The sequence below is a fragment of the Chiloscyllium plagiosum genome, chromosome 28 (genome assembly GCF_004010195.1).
Source record: "Chiloscyllium plagiosum isolate BGI_BamShark_2017 chromosome 28, ASM401019v2, whole genome shotgun sequence".
In the NCBI taxonomy this organism is placed as follows: Eukaryota; Metazoa; Chordata; class Chondrichthyes; order Orectolobiformes; family Hemiscylliidae; genus Chiloscyllium; species Chiloscyllium plagiosum.
In genome coordinates this window covers 26,903,908-26,924,907 of record NC_057737.1, presented here as the reverse complement: position 1 = coordinate 26,924,907, position 21,000 = coordinate 26,903,908, and the positions used below count along the sequence as shown (strand labels likewise).

Genomic DNA, 21,000 nt, shown 5'->3' with positions numbered 1-21,000 from the left:
GGGCGATTTGGTTGATTGGTGCGGGTGTCCCGAAGATGTTCCCTAAAGCGCTCTGCTAGGAGGCGCCCAGTCTCCCCAATGTAGAGGAGACCACATCAGGAGCAATGGATACAATAAATGATATTAGTGGATGTGCAGGTAAAACTTTGATGGATGTGGAAGGCTCCTTTAGGGCCTTGGATAGAGGTGAGGGAGGAGGTGTGGGCGCAGGTTTTACAGTTCCTGCGGTGGCAGGGGATGGTGCCAGGATGGGAGGGTGAGCTACCTCGTTCTGTATTATCAGCCCACTGCCAACACACTGGAAACCACCCCCACCCCCCTCCCCCCACATAGCAATGATTGGAGAGATCTCTCCAATAGATAGTGGAGTGTATAATCAGAATCATGCTATAATCAAATTAGAGTTTAATTATTGCTCATTGTAGTTATTCAGACAGCTGTTTACTTTCAGTTTTTAACTGCTTATCTTTCCTGTATGTCTTTTTAGGATTTATCTCCATGAAGAAAGATAGTACTTCAGTAGCTCATTCGAGTGATTATTCTTGTGCACAGACAGCACAGATGCAAACACTGAGGACACAGTCCCTATATATATTTGGCATAAGTTATGTCCATCCTTTTGCCCTCCTGAAATCTGAAATTGTCCCTGAAGATATTATCATCTTTTTCTTATATTTGATTTGATTTGATTTATTAGGTTTATAAAATCATGAGGGGCATGGATAGGGTCTTATTCCCTGGGGTGGGGGAGTCCAGAACTAGAAGATATAGGTTTAGGGTGAGAGGGGAATAATTTAAAGGGATCTAAGGGGCAACTTCTTCACGCAGAGGCTGGTGTGTTTATGGAATGAGCTGCCAGAGGTAGTGGTGGAGACTAGTAGAATTACAATATTTAAAAGGCATCTAGAAGGGTGTATGAATAGGAAGGGTTTAGAGGAATATGGGCCAAGTGCTAGCAAATGGGATGAGATTAATTTAAAATATCTGGTCGGCATGGACGAGTTGCACTGAAGGGTCTGTTTCCATGCTGTACATCTCTATGACTCTATGTACCAAGATATAGTGAAGGTTTTCTGTGCTAACCAGACATATCATACCTTACTCTAGTACACCAGGGTAAAACAACAGAATGCAGAACATAGTGCCATAGCTACAGGGAAGGTGCAGAAAAAGATAATTTCTTCAAGCTGGAAGCTTTTAAAGTCTAGCCCTATTCTGCATGCACCAATATCTACAATAACAATACCTTAATTTATGGTGTACTTTTAAATTAATGAAACGTCCCAAGGTGTTTCACAAGTGCATTATAAAACAAAATGACTTGGTCAAAGAAGTAGGTTTTAAGAAATGACTTAGAGGAGGAATACAAACTGAAGAGGCCATGAGATTTAGAGGGATTTTTTTTTTGTTCATTGGATGTAGGTATCGCTGGTATTTATTGCCCATCCTTAGTTGCTTTTGAGAAGCCGGCAATAAGCAGCCTTCCTAAACCACCGCAGTGCATTTAGTGCAAGTAAACACACAATGCCATTAGGAAGGAATCATCAGAATTTCACCCAATGACAGTGAAGGAATGGCAATATATTTCCAAGTCAGGATTGAGTGCGGCTTGGAGAGGAATAGCAGGTGGTAGTGGTGTTCCAATGTAACTGCTGTTCGTCTCTTTCTAGTGATCCTAGGTTTGGAAGATGCTGTCTGAGGAGCTTTGCTGTATTTCTGCAATGCATCTAATTAGCATTGGTGATAGAGGGGGGTACGTGTGTGGACATAGAATCAATCAAGCAGTCTGATTTGTCCTGGATGGTGTCAAGCTTCTTGAGTATTATTGGAGATAAGTTGGGAGTTTTCCAACCTATTAATGACTTATGGTTTGTAGATAATGGACAGTCTTTGGGGAGGCAGGAGGAGGAGTTAGTCATCTCTGACTTCATAGCCATGCTCTCATAGCCATTTAAGTTATAATTCAGTTCAGTTTCTGGTCAATGGTAACTCTAAGGATGCTGATACTGAGGGTGTGGGGGGAATTCCGCAATGCTAATGCCATTGAATGTGAGGCTGTGATACTTAAATCCTCTCTTGCTCGAGGGGGTCATTGTCTGACAGTCGTGTAGCTCGAACAGCACTTGCTATTTGTCAACCCAAACCTGGATATTGTCCAGGCCTTGCTGGTGTACTTGAGGAGTCACAAACAGTGCTGAATTTTACGTAATCAACAAACATTCCCACTTTGATGGATGGATGGTCATTGATGAAACAGCTGAAGATGTTAGGGCTTAGGACACCTCCTGAGGGCATTAGTGAAATAGATGGGCATTCATGTTAATAGACAATCATCATCATTAGACATTTAATTTCAGATCTTTACAGATTTAAAATGTCAGCAGCTGCCATCGTGGGATTTGAACTCCAGACCATCACCTGGATCTCTGGATTACGAAACAAAAACCACAATTGCTGGAGAAACTCAGCAGGGCCAGCAGCATCTGTGGAGAGAAAGTAGAGTTAATCTTTCAAGTCCAGTGACCCTCCCTCACAACTTCAGAGATGTGCAGGGACGAGGTCATAAAAACAAGAATGAAGAGGAGACTGTACTCACCTGGGAGCCTGGGTAAGTCAGTGAGCACACGGGTGATGAGTGAACAGGATTTTATATGAGGACACAGGTAAAATATTGGATGACCTCAATTTGATAAGAGGTTAGAATATGGGAGGGGAATGTCAGAGGTCAGCCAGGATCATGTCAGAGTAGTTTAGACTAGAGGCAATGTAGGCACACTAAAAAGGCTCGGAATAGGATGGGGTGAAGTCAGAAAACATCACACTTGCTTTTTTTTTAGCTGAAGAAATTGAACAGCAGTTAGGATCTGAAATCCTCAGTGATTTTCCCTCTCCCTTACTCACTCCTCAGACCAATGGTATTGCCCATCTTAGTCTCTTTCTGGGTCCAGGATACCATTTCAATATGTTCCTTGATGTTCCTCCTTTACATAATGTAATTATTACTTTATCCACTGCTGCTTCATTTTACATTGGGTTCTGTATCTTCAAGATGCACCCATAGACATTCTGCCAATTTTCAGTTGCTGTCAGCAAAATATTAACCTTTTCTGAAACATGATACCCTTCCTTTCCTTTACTAACCTTCCTAAAAGAAAGAAAGCCTGAAGGTGTGTTGGCCAATCACAACCATCCCCTCCCAATACCCTACTTTTCTTTACCAAAGCAAAACACTACAAATACTAGAGATCTGAAATAAAAGCAGAAAATGCTGAAGAAATGCACCAGGTCTGGCAGTATCTGTGGAGAAAGAAACTGAGTTGATGTTAACTCTTAACAATATGACTGTTCTTGTGACTGAAGAAGACTCTCCTCAGTTCCAAAGAATTGCCAAACTGGATTTAAAATGTTAACTCTTTTTCTCTCCACGGAGGCTACCACACATTTCCTTCAGGTGGATCCTTTCTGATAATTGGTCCACAGATTAAATCAATATTTTTCAGTCAACTGGTCAGGCAGATTAGCAGCAACATTAAATAGCCATGAGCAAGCAATGTGAAGTCACTTGTGCTGGTAGGGCTCCTGGTGTTTACTGATTGTCACATTTAGTGAGCTACAGGAAATTGAAACAATAATGCAGAATGCCCTGCTGTAATGTCTGTGTGCCTTTGTATTTTCAAAGTAAATGATCAGTTCTTTGACAAGCTAGCAGCAAAGTCTTGTCAAAACTAAATGCAGCCTAAATCATAAGGATGGTTGTATTCAAAGTGTGCAACCCTGGAAGAACCTACCTTTGATTTGCACCAGCTAAATTTGATGTCAGCTTTAGCATTTTTATTGATGGTAGGTTATCGAAAGTGCTATAAACGGGAAATTTATCTTTGGTCTTCCCAGAACAGACACCCTCCCCCCTAGGCTCATTGTGATGGAATTTGACATTGAACAATTGACCTTTGTCTACATTCCCTGAAATTCCAATTTATGCTTTTGCTTAAAACTTATTTTGCAAAAGTCCTGTCCCTTGTCCTGTCCAATGCATGGCTAAAGATTCACAATGCGTCTCATTTCTTGTATAACAGAGCTGTTCTGTGGTTTATACTGTTTATTCTGCCCAAACTGCAGGAAATGTTTGCCAATCCTAAAATAACTGTGCATTCAGAATTGCTCAAAAGTCACATTCATTCTAATTTGAGATGTCAGCTTTGGCTCAATGGCATCACTGTTGGTTCTGAGTCAAAGGGTTATGGGTTTATTCCAGAGACTCAAACACTGATTGAGGCTGACACTTCAGTGTAATACTGATGGGTTTGCGTATTTCAGATCAGACATTAAACTGAGGCCACATCTGTCCTGCAACATCACTGTAAAAGAATCCATTATGTTACTTTGCACAGAATTTGAAGAGCAGAGGAGCTTACTCCAGTGACCTGGACAATATTTATCTTTCAAACAACATCAGTAAAAAAAAAGATGATTGACTCATTTTCTCAATGATGTTTGAGAGATCTTATTGCTCAAATTGGCTGTCAACGTTTCCATCATTATAACTATGACTAGACTTCAAATGTCTTTAACTGCGATACAGGGCTTTGGAATGTCCAGAAAGCATTAAAAATTCTAGTTGTTCTTTTTTCCTTTTTTTAAACAAGATTTCTCTTGAAATTATTCCTGGAGAGGGTGCATATAATATCATATAGTTTATACTACCACAGTGCTGAAGTTTAAATAATATGGCCTGAAACTCAGACAGTTAGTTAGTTATCAGAACCTACAAGAACTCGGAGAAATAATGTAGGAACTTAACAGAAAGATTCTTTTACTCTGGCCAGACCCCAGCATCAAATAGCCACTGCAAATGTCAGAGTGACCTGTAACATTAAAATTAACATTTAGACAAGAGAAAGAGGGAGGGGGCACTTTTTAACAGTTCATAAATAGATAAGAAAAATGTCTTTGCAAATATTTATAAGAATGAAAACGCACGACAACCTATAAACCAAGTAAATCTGCAAAAATAATTCAGAAACACTATCTAAAAATGATTCCCATAATTCAGATATATTCAATAAAGAAAGACTCCCAGAGAAATTGATGGTAAAAATTAGATCAATTAAACAGAATAAGACTTGCATAGAATTTGAAGCTCAAAAACAAACAGTTCAGCCTAAAACTTCTATACCACAGGGTGTCCATCCTATGCACTTCCTCCCAGCGTGGCAATAAAATTTCAGTTGCTTTAAGCCCCTCATTTATTTTCCACCTTCCCGTTAAATGTATTTATGCTATTTGCTGCAACCATGATATGGTATCAAGTTTCAAATTCCCACCACTGACTTAGTAAAAAGCTCTTTTTCTTGAATTACTTATTATGTTTATTCGTTTGCACACAATGGCCCCTTGTACTCCTGTACAAGGGAAAAGATCTTTTCTATGTCTACCCTATCAAATCGCTCCAGAGTTTTATAAACTTCTGAATCAAAGCTCAAGATTGAGGAAACAGGACAAACTGATCTCACAATTTTTTAAAAAGGCAGAAAGCAAATGGAAAAAACAGGAAAGAGAGTCTACAGATTCCGATAAAAAGTAGCCATTACCAGGTATAAAAGAATGGATTACAGATGAGAGATTAGCAGCGATTACCAAAGGAGGAACACTGAAGTTTCAAGAAATTGTAAAGAAAATACAACTAGCCAGATCTAGAGAGAAATGGTTAATGAGATGTGTGAGGAAGTATTGGAGCTGGAAATAAATTACAAAATGAGAATTATGTGCCACAAGGTGACAATCTTCGACAGAAAGAAAGGGTTGACAACAGATAGCACAACAGATAAAGATGATATTTTATTGTTTAGAAGGGGCACAGGAGCAAAAATATGGATGGAATATTCAATGATTTAATTGTAGAATAATCTAAATTGAGAGAATCCTGAAGACAGAGAGGCAAATTAAAAGACTGAACATTATGTTATCAGAGATATATAATGCTATGGAAACTGATGAGCTTGAGAAAAGATCTAGGCATATGTAAAGTAACCTAGAACACTTAAAACCCCTTGGAGAGACAGAATAGCATAAGAAATTTGACCAAATGAGATAGTCATTCTTCAGTAAGATGGCCAAGAGACCTTAAGCAACGAATTGTAATCATTTTAATTTAAGCTTAATGAGTCATCTTTTAAAGTGATCTTGAACATTATAATTGAAAGAAAGAGTAATGTATGTGAAGCAGAAATTGGTGGAATAGGCTGAACTTAAACCTAGAAATAGGAACAACAGTAGCAATATTTAACCCAAGAACAAACTTTGATAAATATTTAGGAGTAAACAAAAACATTTACATGTGCTTCGTTGATTATGAAAGTGTTTGATGCTGTTTATCACTAAAAAGTTAATAGATGTGTTTCTGAAACCTAATATTGATACTGCAAAGATGTAAGATTTTTCCTTGGCATATATTGTGACCACATACTGAGTATCAAGCTAGAAGGTGGACAATCTAACATGTTTCAAGTGAAGTGAGCAGTACAACATAGCTGTGTGTTGTCACTCAAAGTCTTAAATCTGGACACAACAAACATTCAGAGCAACAAAAATATTTCCAGGGGTTAAAATTAGAGAAAAGAATGTGACAAGCTTGCAATATACTAATATTCAGTGCTTGTGGAATCAGAAGTTGCCTTGAAAGATATCCTAGGCCAAATGAAATGTAGAAATTAAGAATGTGGACTGAGCATGAATACCAAAAAGATTAAAAGCAACAGAGTTAGAAGGAATAGATTAGAAGTAACTAAAGCACCCACTGAAACAAGAAGGTACTTTTGTCTGTTTGGGATAAGTAACAACAGAAGGTGGCAAATGGAATACCAAAATTAGGATTGGATGAAGATAACCAGAAGTAAATTTGTGAAGATGAAGGACGTGTTAACAACAAGAAATTTCAAGGTTGTAACGAAAAGAAAAACGTTAACTACTTTCCAGTAAGCCTCAGCAACCTGGCAATAATTGAAGATCTGCAGAAGAAAGAGGACTTTGAAATATGGATATTAAGACAATTAATTAAAATTCTGTAAGTAAAACAAAGATATACTTGAAATTACAAGAGATAAAAAAGAACTATAAAGAGTGATAGCCAGAAAGCATCAGTACTTCAGCTATTGAATCAGGGCTGAAGAGTTACAGAGATCTCTTCTAGATGGCAGAGTGGAAGGCAGCAGAGAGAAAGGTCAACCAGAGTGTAATTTGATGGTATGTGTCACAAAGCAGTTGCAGACCATCCACAGTGAATGGGAGAGTGGTGCAGGACAGAGGAGTATGGCATCATGACAGCACAATCCTCTTGGTTTAATAGTTCCAAGTAGCAACAGCAGAACTCAGGCCTGTTCAACCTTTATTGACAGTTTTACAATTGGGAGAAAGTGAGGACTGCAGATGCTGGAGATCAGAGCTGAAAAATGTGTTGCTGGAAAAGCACAGCAGGTCAGGCAGCATCAAAGGAGCAGGAGAATCGACGTTTCGGGCATAAGCCCTTCTTCAGGCATTCCTGAAGAAGGGCTTATGCCCAAAACATCGATTCTCCTGCTCCTTTGATGCTGCCTGACCTGCTGCGCTTTTCCAGCAACACATTTTTCAGTTTTACAATTGGAACTGGTGCCATCCTTCAAAAGCATTGTTGAACTTTCTGCAGCACTTCTACAGTAATATGTTTTTACATATAATATGGAGACCAGACTGCATACAGGACCCAGCTTTCATTTTTATATATTTTATATATATTTCATTTTATAGCACCTTGTTATACTTCAAAATATTTCACGTATAATTAGAGACTCCATGTATCTGAAATATGTGTAGCTTATTTCATTGAGTGCATTAGTGCTAACAGATTCCTTGAAACTCAGTGATGCTGAGTGTCAACCATATAACTTTGTCATGGAAATGAAGGTGAACTGCTCTGATCAGTGTTACACAACTTCTCCAGGTTGGTTCCAGTTCACTGACTGCAATCACTCCATCAGACATGAAGGTGTTCCAACAGTACTAAAGCCCAAAACAAAGTTGGTACAGTCCCACTGCCTCATTATAGGGAAAAACAACTGATGGTGGGTTCATCAGGGGGTCACCATGCCTCAGGTGAGGAGAAAGGTTGAGAAGTCCTGGACAATAATCTCAGCCTGGATAGGAACTGAACACGCGCTAAACTCTTCATCGCAAGACAACCATTCAGCCAACTGAGCTAACCTACTCCCAAGAGAACAAAACAGTACAACAAATGTTGTTTCGACTCTAATGATATCCTGGCGAGCTGCAGATGAGTTAACAAAGATTAAGAACCGTGCAACTTCATTGTTGAGTAAGTTTGGTTCCAGGTTTCGCTTAACCCTGCATCCTGATATAGAGATAGAAGACTAAATCAATCCTAGGAAAGTCACAGCCTTGGGTTACTGTGGTCAGTGTCAGAACAAAGCCACTAGGGAGCGGGAAATGGGCTGATGGAACTTCTGTTCACCGACATGGATCCCGAGGCATATCCCTTCACACACGTTTGGCTGCTTAAATGGAGCAGCAAGTGGGAATCTCTGCTGTAAACGCGAGAAGTTCTGTCTGCATGGGCCCGCTGCAGAGTCAGGCAACACCGAAGGCGGTGCCAGCAGAACCTGGGTAAGGGAGAGAAGGCAGGAGGCGCTATAGAGTCCAGACTGCAACAGCCCCTGTAGTCCTGGTAGCTCCAGTGCACCGAGCGAGTTACTATCCTGTGTGCAGTTATAGCCACCATCAGAGCAGATATCTAACACAGTCGCTGTACAGTTTCTTAAAGTGACAAGAAAACTCAACATTTAAAAAATCAGAATCAAAAACAAAAATCATTGGAAAAGCTCAGCAGCCCAGTTCTGAAGAAAGGACCCGAATCGTTAACTCTGATTTCTCTCTACAGAGGCTGCCAGACCTGCTGAGCAATTTCTGTTTTGGTTTCTGCTTTCCAGCATCCTCAGCTCTTTCGGTTTTTTTTTAATCGGCTGGTTTAACATGAAGGAACTCGACCAACTGCTTTCTACATTGCCTGTTGGAGGTTACATTTAGGTTGTTCACACACACACACACAATGGAACTTAATGGTTAAATGCATTACAACTCTTTTGTTAATTCGGTACAAATGCGCAAAATTGTTTAGATAGAAATGTTGCATAAGCGCCTGCTGAAGTTATAGGGAGATTGAGCTGTTTGTTGGGGACGGGGGATGAGGACCCGACCATATGAGCTTGACCAGTCGTCTCGCTGTACATCAATATTAAAAACAAACACTGGATGGACAGATCTCAGAGAGAGAGACTGAACTCGGTGCCAATCCGCAGCTCCGAGCATTCGCAACGATGACCCATGGCCAGGCAGAGTTATCCCAGAATGAAAATGACCGCTCACTGAAACAGAGCACCTCATGTCTAACGGCGGGAAAGTGAGCGGCTCTGAGCTTCAGGATTTCAGTCATCGATTCCCTTTGGTGATTCTCGGCGATCTGAACACGTACATTAAACCAATGAATGTAAAGTCCCGGAGATAAAAAGAGAAGTTCAAACAGAGAGCGTGATGGGGCCGAGGTGGGGGAGGGAACTAGCGCTGGTATTCCAGCCCCAGTGAAGGGGTCAGGAGCTGAGCACATTGAGCTGCTCTGCTCTCACTCCGGTTCAGTCCCTGCAGTGCACCTCCCCTGCCCACGCTACTGCAGCACTTCCAGCTTCACCCGAAAATGCTCAGCGCCAGGGCTCCCTGGGTCCCCAACAAAGGTGGCTCCATCTCTCTCCTCTCGCACACACACATACACACACACAAAATGGGACATTTTGTTTTACAACAAAAAAACACTACGATGGAAACTGTCTCAAACTGAAACATCACCCCGGACTGGAGACTTACCTGCTCCCAATCTGAGGAAGGGCAAACAAAAGCTCAGGACCAACAAGACAAGGGAGTACATTCTCTCGCCCCTTTCCCCTTCTCTGCAAGTTCCTCCTGTGCCAAAAGTGAGGGATGCAGTGGATTTGCAGGAACTGAGCGCTGGCTGTCGCCTGGGGCTTTTTAATGACTGGCCCGGACAGTCAGAGCCTCCGTCCCCCACCCCCGCTGGATGGTCCCTTCCTCAGTTGCCAGGATTGTGAGTGAGCTCCGGTAGGGGATTGCAAAGGGCACCTGTTTAAACTAGAGAGTGGGTGTGAGATACAAATTGCATTGGCTTCCACATGGCATTACTCTTTCACAATGAAGAGAGGTCATTAAAAGTTATCTTGAACTGTGAAAATACGTGCAAATCCAAAAGCCATGATCTCAGTGTTTGCTTACAATCCCTGCAGAGGGAGAGGGGCTCGAGGGGTATCAGCTGGAAAAAGGAACTGCGCCCGGTTGGGAAGACTAACTGTCCATTCTTTGCTGTTTATTCCATTCCCGTCGCACTCTGACTTCGAGACCATAATTGTTGGGTTTCTATATTTTGGGATTTTCCCTTGAAATTTCAGCGAAAAATCTGTCTGATCCAATCAATCGACACAAGTTGAACTTACACACATGTTTCACTTGGAACAATGAAATAAAATTTAAGACTCAGAATTTAAAAAAAAACTGTTCAAGCACACTTCCAGCCCAGGATGGAACATGCATGCAGACCTACTGAGCCCAGGGACATTGCACCTCGAGACGTTTTTTGGAAGCAACTTGTTCCGAAATGTTCGACACTCCTTGAAGCAGGTGGGACGTGGACCCTAGCCCTCCTGGTTTAGAGGTAGGGACACTAACACTACAGCCCTTGCCAAGCCTTTCATGTACAACATTTCAACCACTAGACTAAGCGCCTCCGGATGTGAATGGCTCCTTCAGCGTGTGAGATTCTATCTGTAGGTGGGAAATGTGAGACAGAATCCAAAGAAAGCTATGGGGAATTATTAATATTCTCGCTAACTGCAGCAGTTCAGCTCTGTGAATTGTGCTGACAGTAGTTAAGTGCAAAACCGCACACTCCCAATCCGACTGCTCATCCTTTCACTTTTTTTAACCTGTGGGATATTGTCGTTAGCGAGGGCTGAATGTCACCAGGAGTGTGTCAGCTGAGTGTTTCCGCATAGGTGTCAGAGGTGAGAGTGAGTTCTGATCTTGGAAGTAGCGTGCTCCAATTAAATACCTTTGTTCAAAAGAGGTGTGACATTACTGAGGTTATCACCCGTATTGGATCCATAAGGAGACAGATCCTCGTTATATGAGCGGTGTGTTGAGCATTGAGTCGAGAGTGTGGTGCTGAAAAAGCACAGCAGGTCAGGCAGCATCCCAGGGTTGAGCATTAGGCAAAAACAATGACTGCAGATGCTGGAAACCAGATTCTGGATTAGAGTGGTGCTGGAAGAGCACAGCAGTTCAGCCAGCATCCGAGGAGCAATAAAATCGACGTTTTCGTGTGCTCTTCCAGCACCACTAATCCAGAACAGGGTTGAGCATTGTCGAGTCACTTTTCGTCCAACATCTTCGCTTCGAGTGGGCCATAGAATTGTATTTCATGCCCTTTGTAAGCGGCAGTACCACACAAATGATTAAATGCAAAGCACTGAAAATTAAATGTGATTTTAATTTAACTTACATTGAAGCATTAATTATATTCTTTCAATTACCAGGGTGTTGTAACACAATCACGAGGGGTTTATTAAAACCGCAGTGTGGTCTGTCGTGAGTAACACTTACCACTATGATTTTCAGAGACATTGTAACATCATATTGATGGAAGTAATTTCTGTGAAATGTTTGAACGTATTTCTACTGCCTTTGAAACTGGAAAGATTGCAGATATCGCATTATGATTTGTAAGCCTACACAGAGCCCAGAGGTTCTGGACCTCTCTGCACTGAAATTCCCCAAACAGACCAGATCAATGTTTGAGCTATGGAAACGCGGTTCACCTCCTCAAACGTCTTCAGATGCTCCTTGCCCAAAATGCATTTTAACGGGTTAATATACCTCCTGAATTCTCAGGTGAAAGGGAAAGCCCAGCGATTTCTAATGGTGCATGACTGACTTCAAGTGTTCTGACATGAATCAGTATCATGTCGATATTAGTCACTGTTTGGATCCATCCAATTCTCGGTTATCTGCCGCTGAAACCCTTCTCCGCGTTGTTGCCGCTAATAGACTTATTCCAACGCAGTCTCAAAATCCTACCATGAATGTTGCCCGTGTCTTAATTCGCACCAAATCCCATTTACCTTTCACTGCTGCTCTCGCTGACTCGCAGGGCAAATGGTTAGGGTAGGTAAAAACAATGAGGTAAAAACAATGACTGCAGACGCTGGAAACCAGAGTCTAGATTAGAAAAGCACAGCAGGTCAGGCAACATCCGAGGATCAGTAAAATCGACGTTTCAGGCAAAAGCCCTTCATCAGGAATACAGGCAGAAAGCCTGAAGGGTGGAGAGATAAGTGGGCAAATGGTTAAAGCAAAGCTTCCAAGTTAAAAAAAACGTTTACTTTTAAAGCCCTCCCCAGCCTCATCTTCACCCTGTCCCTGCAGCTCCAACCCCGTGAGATTATGGTTTTGTTTAGGATCGCAGATTTTAATCACCCCCATCATTTGTGCGTTGTGCCTTCAGCTGCCAACACATTAGATTAGATTACATTACAGTGTGGAAACATTGGCTCTCGAAGTCCCTCAGTAACCCAATCGCAAATGCTCCTTTCTCACTTAGCTCCTTAAAACCAGAGGCCAGATATTTGGTCATCAACCCATATAACCCTTTCGGAGACTGGGTCTCAATTTTTTTGTTAGTGATGTCGTGAAGCGCTATTGAGTTAAAGGTGCTATATAAATGCACATCACTTTGACTACTTGCTGAGGTACCAACGGCATTCTGGTACAGCTCATCCTACTGTTCATTCCCGTGTATTTTCAAACAAACCTGATCACAGATGCTATCACACACCATTGGAGGAGGTGGGTTCTGAACCCAGGCCTTCTGTCTCAGGGCATCATCACTGCACCAAAGAGCCTCAGCCCCCTACCCCCGCCAAAAAAAAAATGTTTTAACACACCACCGAAGCAGGTGGGAATTGAATGCAAGCCTTCTGTCTGAGAGGTAGGAATACAACTGTGGATGTGCTACTGGAGAGTGGGCGCTAGGAAACCTAAGTAAAATCTGTTCTTAACCTTACCTGGCGCTTCTTCCTGTTCTACCACCTCAGACTGGTTAATTCTGCCGACTGTTTTTTTTTCTGTATGGTTCAGCTACTCACTGGATACATTCCAAGGAGAGCTTGATATTCAATTGAAGCATAGTCACAATCCAGTACCAATGCTGACTTGCTGAAACTATGAAAGGATTGTGTTCTGAAGCATTCAATGCAACCGCGTGTTTCAGAGCTATTATGTCACTTCTTTAAATTCAGAGGCTGAGTTTATGTTGTACACCTGGACTTTCTGAAACGAAGGGAAAACTGTTCACAAACTTTATATACCTGTAGAATAACTTAATTTAGGGTCAGAGTTGTTCATTTTATCCAGCACCGCACATGTCACTAAAAATTATAAATTGGAGATCCACAGTATTGCTTTCATCATTGTCTACAATGTGAAAGGTGTATAAATACTTCCCTCAAGTAACATTTTTTTCGAGTGACTTGATATTTCTCTCTCTCTTCACATTTTATACGGGTTTAGAATCTAAGTTAACCAAAACCGCTGAAACATCCCGTTTTCAAAAAAGGTTTAATTCATGAAATGCACCAATTGATCAGAAATATTTATTTTAAAAGGATAAAATTACGTAGAATTTTTTTTCACTGTAATTAGAAGCTCAGTTCCAGTGTTGAGGCGGTTAAACATAACAAAGATACATAGCGACCTCTAGAGACCGATTGTAACTTGGGGTCCAAAAAATTTAACAACAATTTTTATACCACTTCTCACACAGTAGACTGTTCTAAAGGGTTTCCACTGCTACTAAGATTGTTTTGCTTGGGAGATTCTTCTTGACAAAATACATAAACAAGAAGCTTTGATTTATTATATCACCTCCAAGTCTTCTCTAACTAAGTAGTAGCAGACAGTATTGCCAATTTAAAGAATGCACAGACTCATGTGTTTCACATATGAACACGAAGCTACATAACGTAGTGCCTTTCCAGATCATGGTGTGTGGTTCTTCACAACGAATGATGCATTTTTAAAGTAAAGCCATTGCTGTACTATAAAGAAAGTCTGATTAACTAAATTAGCAAAAACATCGGGAATTTGATGATTTGTAACTTAGTTTGAAAATGCATTTAGAAACAACTCCTTAATTTGCTATTCTCCTTTAATTTGTTGTCATTATTTTTCATATTTAAAATCATACATTTAAAACCCTGTCATTAATTTTAATATTTAAAATCATACATTTAAAACCCTGTCATTAACTTTCATACTTAAAATCATACATTACTGCTAAAGAGTCCAGTTGTTACAGTCCTACTTGACATCTGGCATTTTCTGTCCTTTGGCATTATCAGATGTCATGATTTTTAAAGGACTTTAAAAATTTTCTACACTTGGAGATAGCTGGATATTTTTAATCAATGCTCTATTAACAGCAAATAATTGTCTGGCATTCACATAAACTAATAAATAAACAAGGGCATATTATATTTCATTGATATTGTGCACTCATGGAAGAGTGAATGAAATTCTGGACTTTAATGCTAAGCTAGTGGAACAAATAATCCAAAACTTTAATTCACAAAGTAATGTGAGCATACATGAAACCAGCATTATGTTTAGAATATGGCAACTTGAATTTCATACCAGCTGAAGGTGTGCATTTATCGGCATATTTTGAAAGCTATATTATATTAACTTTGTTAAGAAATTATTTCTTATGCCTAAAACTGGCCATTGCTTTAAGACTTGTTCCTTTTATATATGTCTTCCTGTGTACTGAAAACAAAAGATCACTATTGCAGTTTGAAATGAAAAGGCCACATGATGATGAAGCTTTTGGGGTAATAGTAGCTGAGTGTTATGATTCATTTTCCCTGAAGATGTTCGTTTTGTGATGGTTTACATTATGCCCAATGGTTATTTAATGTAATATTTGCTAATCACAAGACAGATACAAAGCAAGGAGATAACTGGCACACATTAAGTCATTCATTCTGTATTTTAAAAGATGATTTTCATTCACAACTGTGCATGGTTTACAGAGTAAGTTGAAAAGTTTATTTATAAATAAAACAAACACATTGCATGCTTCTAATTGGCTATGGGGAGAGCGCAGATTTCTCACCTGGTAGGTAACTGGAACAACTGCAAATCAAAAAGAATACAGGGTTATCTCAGTCTATGTTAATTTATACAATCTAGGAAAAGGTAATAGGTATACTATATTTATAATCAGTAAGCCTGAGTGAGAAAAGACAAATTCAAGGGAACACATGATCAGGAACATCCTATTGATACTGTTCCAGGTCCACAGATGAAGAAAGCACTCCCAGGCTGCTGTTACTAATGAGGAGGTCATGTGGTGCATTGGGCAGCATCACTGCCTTTGAGTCAGAAGCTCTGGGTTTGAGGTTCACTTCAAGCCTTGATGCCATGAGATGGTGTATTCTTGATACAGCCACACAGATATCATACAAATTCATGCTACAGCCATACATATATCATATAGGTTCATGATATAGCCATACAGATTCATTATCAACCTATAGATTTCTCCAAAATATCTATGGCAGGTGATGAGAGGTAGAATCTCCCAGGCAGCCATTTTTAGTGCAATTTGGTCTCCCTCAAACTACAGCCTTTGGGGAAAGGTCAGCTCCCTGTTCCAGGGAAAAAATAAATCACAAAGGAACCAGACATAATCAGTTACTTTGTCTACCTCATAATCCACTAAGCACAAGAAGAGACAAGTTACCAATCCCTCAACAAGGAAGGTATAGCTGGCACAGGAAAATGGGGAGAAAAAGAACATTAATGCTCCAAATTCCTCTGTTTAGCAGTAGATTACATTTACACATCATTCATCATTTAGCCCATTGAAAGGAGGATGCACTCAGCATGCAATATAGGGTATAAAGATCTAAGAGGCAGGACAGATTTAAAAGTATGATTAGATTACTTACAGTGTGGAAACAGGCCCTTCGGCCCAACAGATCCACACCACCCCACCGAAGCACAACCCACCCATACCCCTACATTTACCCCTTACCTAACACTACGGGCAATTTAGCATGGCCAATTCACCTGACCTGCACATCTCTGGACTGTGGGAGGAAACCGGAGCACCCGGAGGAAACCCACGCAGACACGGGGAGAACGTGCAAACTCCACACAGTCAGTCGCCTGAGGCGGGAATTGAACCCAGGTCTCTGGCGCTGTGAGGCAGCAGTGCTAACCACTGTGCCACCGTGCCGCCCTAATTGGAGAGAGATGTCATTATGAAATGCATTTGAAAAATAATTGCTAACAACACAAGGACTGAAATGTTTAAAAACCACAACAATGATGAAAGTGTGTGTGTATATCTGCATCTTGGTGTCTGTATCTGCATATAAATATATTTGTGACTATGAATACATATCTGTGAATGGTGTACATATTTTTCTCTGTGTGTGTGTATCAGTAGATATAGGATATATATCTGTGTGTTTTGGTGTGGACCAATCCTATTGTAAATCAGTGATATGGTTCAAGTGATAAACAGGTAATGAGTTTATTTGAAATCATAAGCTTTTGGAGTGCTGCTCTTTTGTCAGCTGAAGACTTTGCCTGATGAAGGAGCAGTGCTCATACATCTTATGATTTCAAATAACCCTGTTGAATTATAGCCTTCTACAGTGTGGCTTCTGACTCTGTCCACCTCAGTCCAACGCCGGCAGTCTACAAACAGGTAATGAGTGTTCTTTTTGAGTACCTGTTCAAAAGAACTGGGAATTTGTTTTTTAAAAAAATCAACCTTTGGATGTTGTGGCAAATGGGACTCAAATCAGAGCCTATGGACTATAGTGAGGGAAACTGCACTGCACCACAAACACCCCAGTGGAAATGCTGACCAATAGTTCCCCCAACACTTTCACAATGGGGAAACTTCTAGATTTTATGATATAATCAAATGAGTATGTAACTAAGATAACAATTTACACTTGAACTGCTCATCCTCAACTTCAAGTTTCAAGTGCAAAGTTATTACTCAAAAGCATCGCATTTTACACAGACAAATAACTGTTCATTGAAGATTATGGAGCTAGCAAAGACATACTTAAACATTTGGATAAATCAGTGTAATGAAAGGAACTGCTGGGACGTGAATCAGAGAGCAGAGAACTGCAAGACTGCAACATGACATTTATAAATATCTTTCGTTCCTTGTTTCCAACTTCACCATCTGGCTTCGGTTCAATTTAAATGACGGAATGTTGTTTAAAATACCGGAGGGAATGCAAAACGTAAGGCCAAGTTTATAACTAGAATTTTGCCTTTGGATATTTACGGAAATCGGGAAATGATGTTTCATCTTTCAATATGTCGAACTACAATTAAAAGCCGTGTCATTTTTCTAACTGTCGGGTAATCATTCACGCTGCGGACCATTTCAGGAGGAGGGAATCGGTTTGAAATACTCCCCCTGCCCTGAAGAATCTCAACTCCTCCTAATCCTTGACCGATCTTGATCAGGTGCTGTTCACCTCAGGGAGGGTATGTTCAGCTGCTGCACAGTGAAGCCTCCTCCGTCCACATGCAAATCAGACAAACGGTGCTGAGCATTTAGTTAGCCAAAAAAAAAGACACTAGGAAAGGAAATTATATTCTCTGCCCTCTTCCTTCCGATCAGCGTCAGGAGTTGGACAACTCATCTACTGAAGTTTCTGTGGTTTGTAACTGTTCAGTGATGCTCTCCATTGTCTCCACAAGCCTATCTTCATCCTCTCTGAGATCTTGGACACTTCTTTCAAATTCATGGTTTTTGGATCATGTTGCTGTTTATTCGGGAGCCGGAGAAGACTATCACCATTCCCCAACTGCGTACTCACTTTCACGTGTTTACTGGTCACCTACGTTGCCATCATTGTCATTTTAAAGAGACAGAAATGCATCATTGCAGCCCAAGGACTCGTTAGTCCCAGGTACAGAGTGGCTGAAGCCCGTGTAGCAAGGACGAGTGTGATCATATGGATTATGACCGTGGTCTCCTACTGCCCATTCTTTTCTGGTGTGCTCTGGGATGCTCTCGATCATTCCTCCCTCCCGGACCTGCAAATCTACGAAATCAGAGCAAATCATTTTCAGTTGCTGGAATCTGTACTGAAAACAACAAATGCTGGAGATCATGAAGGGTCAGGCAGCATCCAGGTGTTGGCTTGCTCTCTCTGCATCGATGCTGCCTGACCCGCTGTGATCGCCAGCATTTGTTGTTCGGTTAAATCCCCGTTTATGTTTTCAGAAAATTCGCCGTTATCATGAGGACGCTGAACTCTTTAGTTAGTCTATAATCATGGGGGGGGGGGGGGGGGAGGAAGATGCGTTCCCTTCAGATCCCGGTTAATAACAAACATCCACTTCCAGACAGTAAGTCAGTGCTGAATTTATTGCCGTTACCCGGATTTCCGCGCACAAAGCGAGCTGGGAATCTGTCGCTCAGTTTCAGCACGAAGGACAGCGACAAGCGGGTCTGGGAAATACCTGCTCGCGATCATTGAGCTGAGACCGAACCCTGCTCTTCTCCCTCCGCAAGTTACTCGGCCCTGCTGGGTCTGCCCATCTGTTCCAGGTTACCGGCATCCACGGTGTTTTGCGAGAGTGCCTGTGATATCGTTATGGGCTGAGAGGGAGCAATTCATGGCCAGGAAATAAAACACCCCAATATACAAAGGACCTATAGGTCAGTTCAGCTGGAGAGTCCAAATCTCAAGAGTAAAGCAGCCATCGCGTCCCTTTCCCATGCATGCCTTATGTACCTCTAAAAAACATCAAGATTCACCCGATTCTTTCAATATTCAAACAGCTGAAAATTCAAAGACATTTCGGAAACATTTGACACCAAGTACACAAGTGGGTAAAAGACTGGATCTGTAAACAATGTTGTCAGTGGTTGTTATATCATGTATCAGAGTTACTAAAGTAGCACAGTTCATTTTCAGCCATCCTATCCCAATACTCTCCATGCTCAAACATCTGACTTGATAGAACTTTTACTGATTTCCTCCTCATATCAGGTTGTTGAAGAGGGTCACGATGGCTAAGTGAAATTTTATCACCATTATAAAGATTGATTTGGGGCTGAGAAGGTTCCAGAAAGCCCCAATGTCACCAGACTCCAGCACAAGGCACAGTGGGATCATGCCTTGGTGGGGATGCACCTCTGTCATGTTAATGGCCCGGGACAATGAATTCTGTTACATTGAGGTGTTGACAGGCCTTGTACACTTACAGAATGCTGCTTCTAACTAACAGACAGCAGAGAAGAATGGAGAAAAAAATGGTCCTGAATCTCTTGCTCTGATTATTATGAGTTAACTCGGAAATACTCAAGACCCATTGTTCCACTGACTGCTATTCAGGGTACAAACTCTTCACACTGGGTTTTATTATTAATAAAAAATAACTATTTATCAGCCACACAAATCTGTAATGAAAGACAGAAAAGAGACAGGATTACCAAATCACCACTCTGTAACTTAAACTATACCTCTTCAAAAATTCCAAACAGACACACACACAGATGATTAAGACAAAGACAAGTGGTTTGATACAAATACAATGGTTTTAAAAAGAAACAGACAGGATAAACAAAATTCCAAATTTCAAGGGTCACTTGAATTATTTCAGACAGTCTTTTTTTGATTTTTAATACAGATGATATGTTGTTGATTGTAAAGTGATGGTTGTTATTTACTTTGATAATTGATCCAGTGGATGTGGGTCTTTTTTTAAAAATTCACTCTTTAATGTTTCCTGACCTTTTCCTCACATGAAGAGAGAGTGAGGGAGAGAGTTTTGCTCTCAATCTGCAAGCTCGGGAAGACTTCTTTTCTGCCCTGGCTGTTACAGCTTGTTTTAACAAACTGCAGCTCAATAAATTGGATGGCTGTTGCTGGACATAATTTCCTTAACTAAAAGATGTGGTGCCAGGCAATGTGAAATTCTCTCCCTCACTGCTTCAAAACAGAACTTTGTTTAACACAGCCAAGAACAGATAGCACCTCATTTTCAAATTCAATATCCCCCCACCCTCCACACACCCACATGCCCCAGTATTTTAGCAATGTATATCAATCCAACTTCCATTTTAATTTAAGAAAAGAAAATGCAATCGCTTACACTGTCAACAACCATTTTAGTACATTGGTCTTGAAGCAAGAGTACAAAATTTAATTATTATTGCAGATTTAAAGAAATTTCTGCCTTTTACTTCCATGGCTTTAATCCAGTGTTGCTACATAAATTTACATTCTCTTAAGAGTCTTGGGTTGGGATACCTGGTCGGCATGGACGAGTTGGACCAAAGGATCTGTTTCTGTGCTGTACATCTCTATGACTCTATGGATGTTCTTTCTTAAATTGTAATTACTTTTTTGTTCACTTAGAAAAACAGAGCTTGTGCATTGTCAAAAGAGCCATGCTGATTGTCTTCATTACAAAATGTTTTACACACTTCATATAAATTTTATATCTGAAATAATTTTGTAATTTTTGAATTCCTTTTCAGTTTATGTTCCACTTTGAACTTGCTTGTACTTTAGAACTCCACACCAGCTTAGTGGTTCCCTCAACCACAGCACATTGAAAACATCTAACTTAATGAGAATTCGACAGAATGCGCAATGGTAATATCTATAGATCAAGCACAAAGCTGAAGAGCCTAAAAAATAATTATCTGTACTTGGCTTCACATACTGTCCTTTCTAAAATAATCAGACATGAAAGATATCTTAAGGCATCCCATTATCTTAGCACTGATCCATAAATCTAAAGATGAGAGGGACTGTCTCACACATGAATACCATA

General features: G+C 40.6%; 1 protein-coding gene across 1 annotated transcript in view; it reads right to left on the bottom strand.

Moving 5' to 3' along the window:
• ca4a (carbonic anhydrase IV a) overlaps positions 1-10,060 on the bottom strand; it is a 39,155-nt gene extending 29,095 nt beyond the window's left edge. The window contains exon 1 of the mRNA XM_043718573.1: positions 9,907-10,060. Coding sequence (XP_043574508.1) covers positions 9,907-9,967 — 61 coding nt within the window. The 5' untranslated portion in view covers positions 9,968-10,060. The remainder of the gene's footprint in view (positions 1-9,906) is intronic.
• Between the last annotated feature and the right edge of the window lie 10,940 nt (positions 10,061-21,000).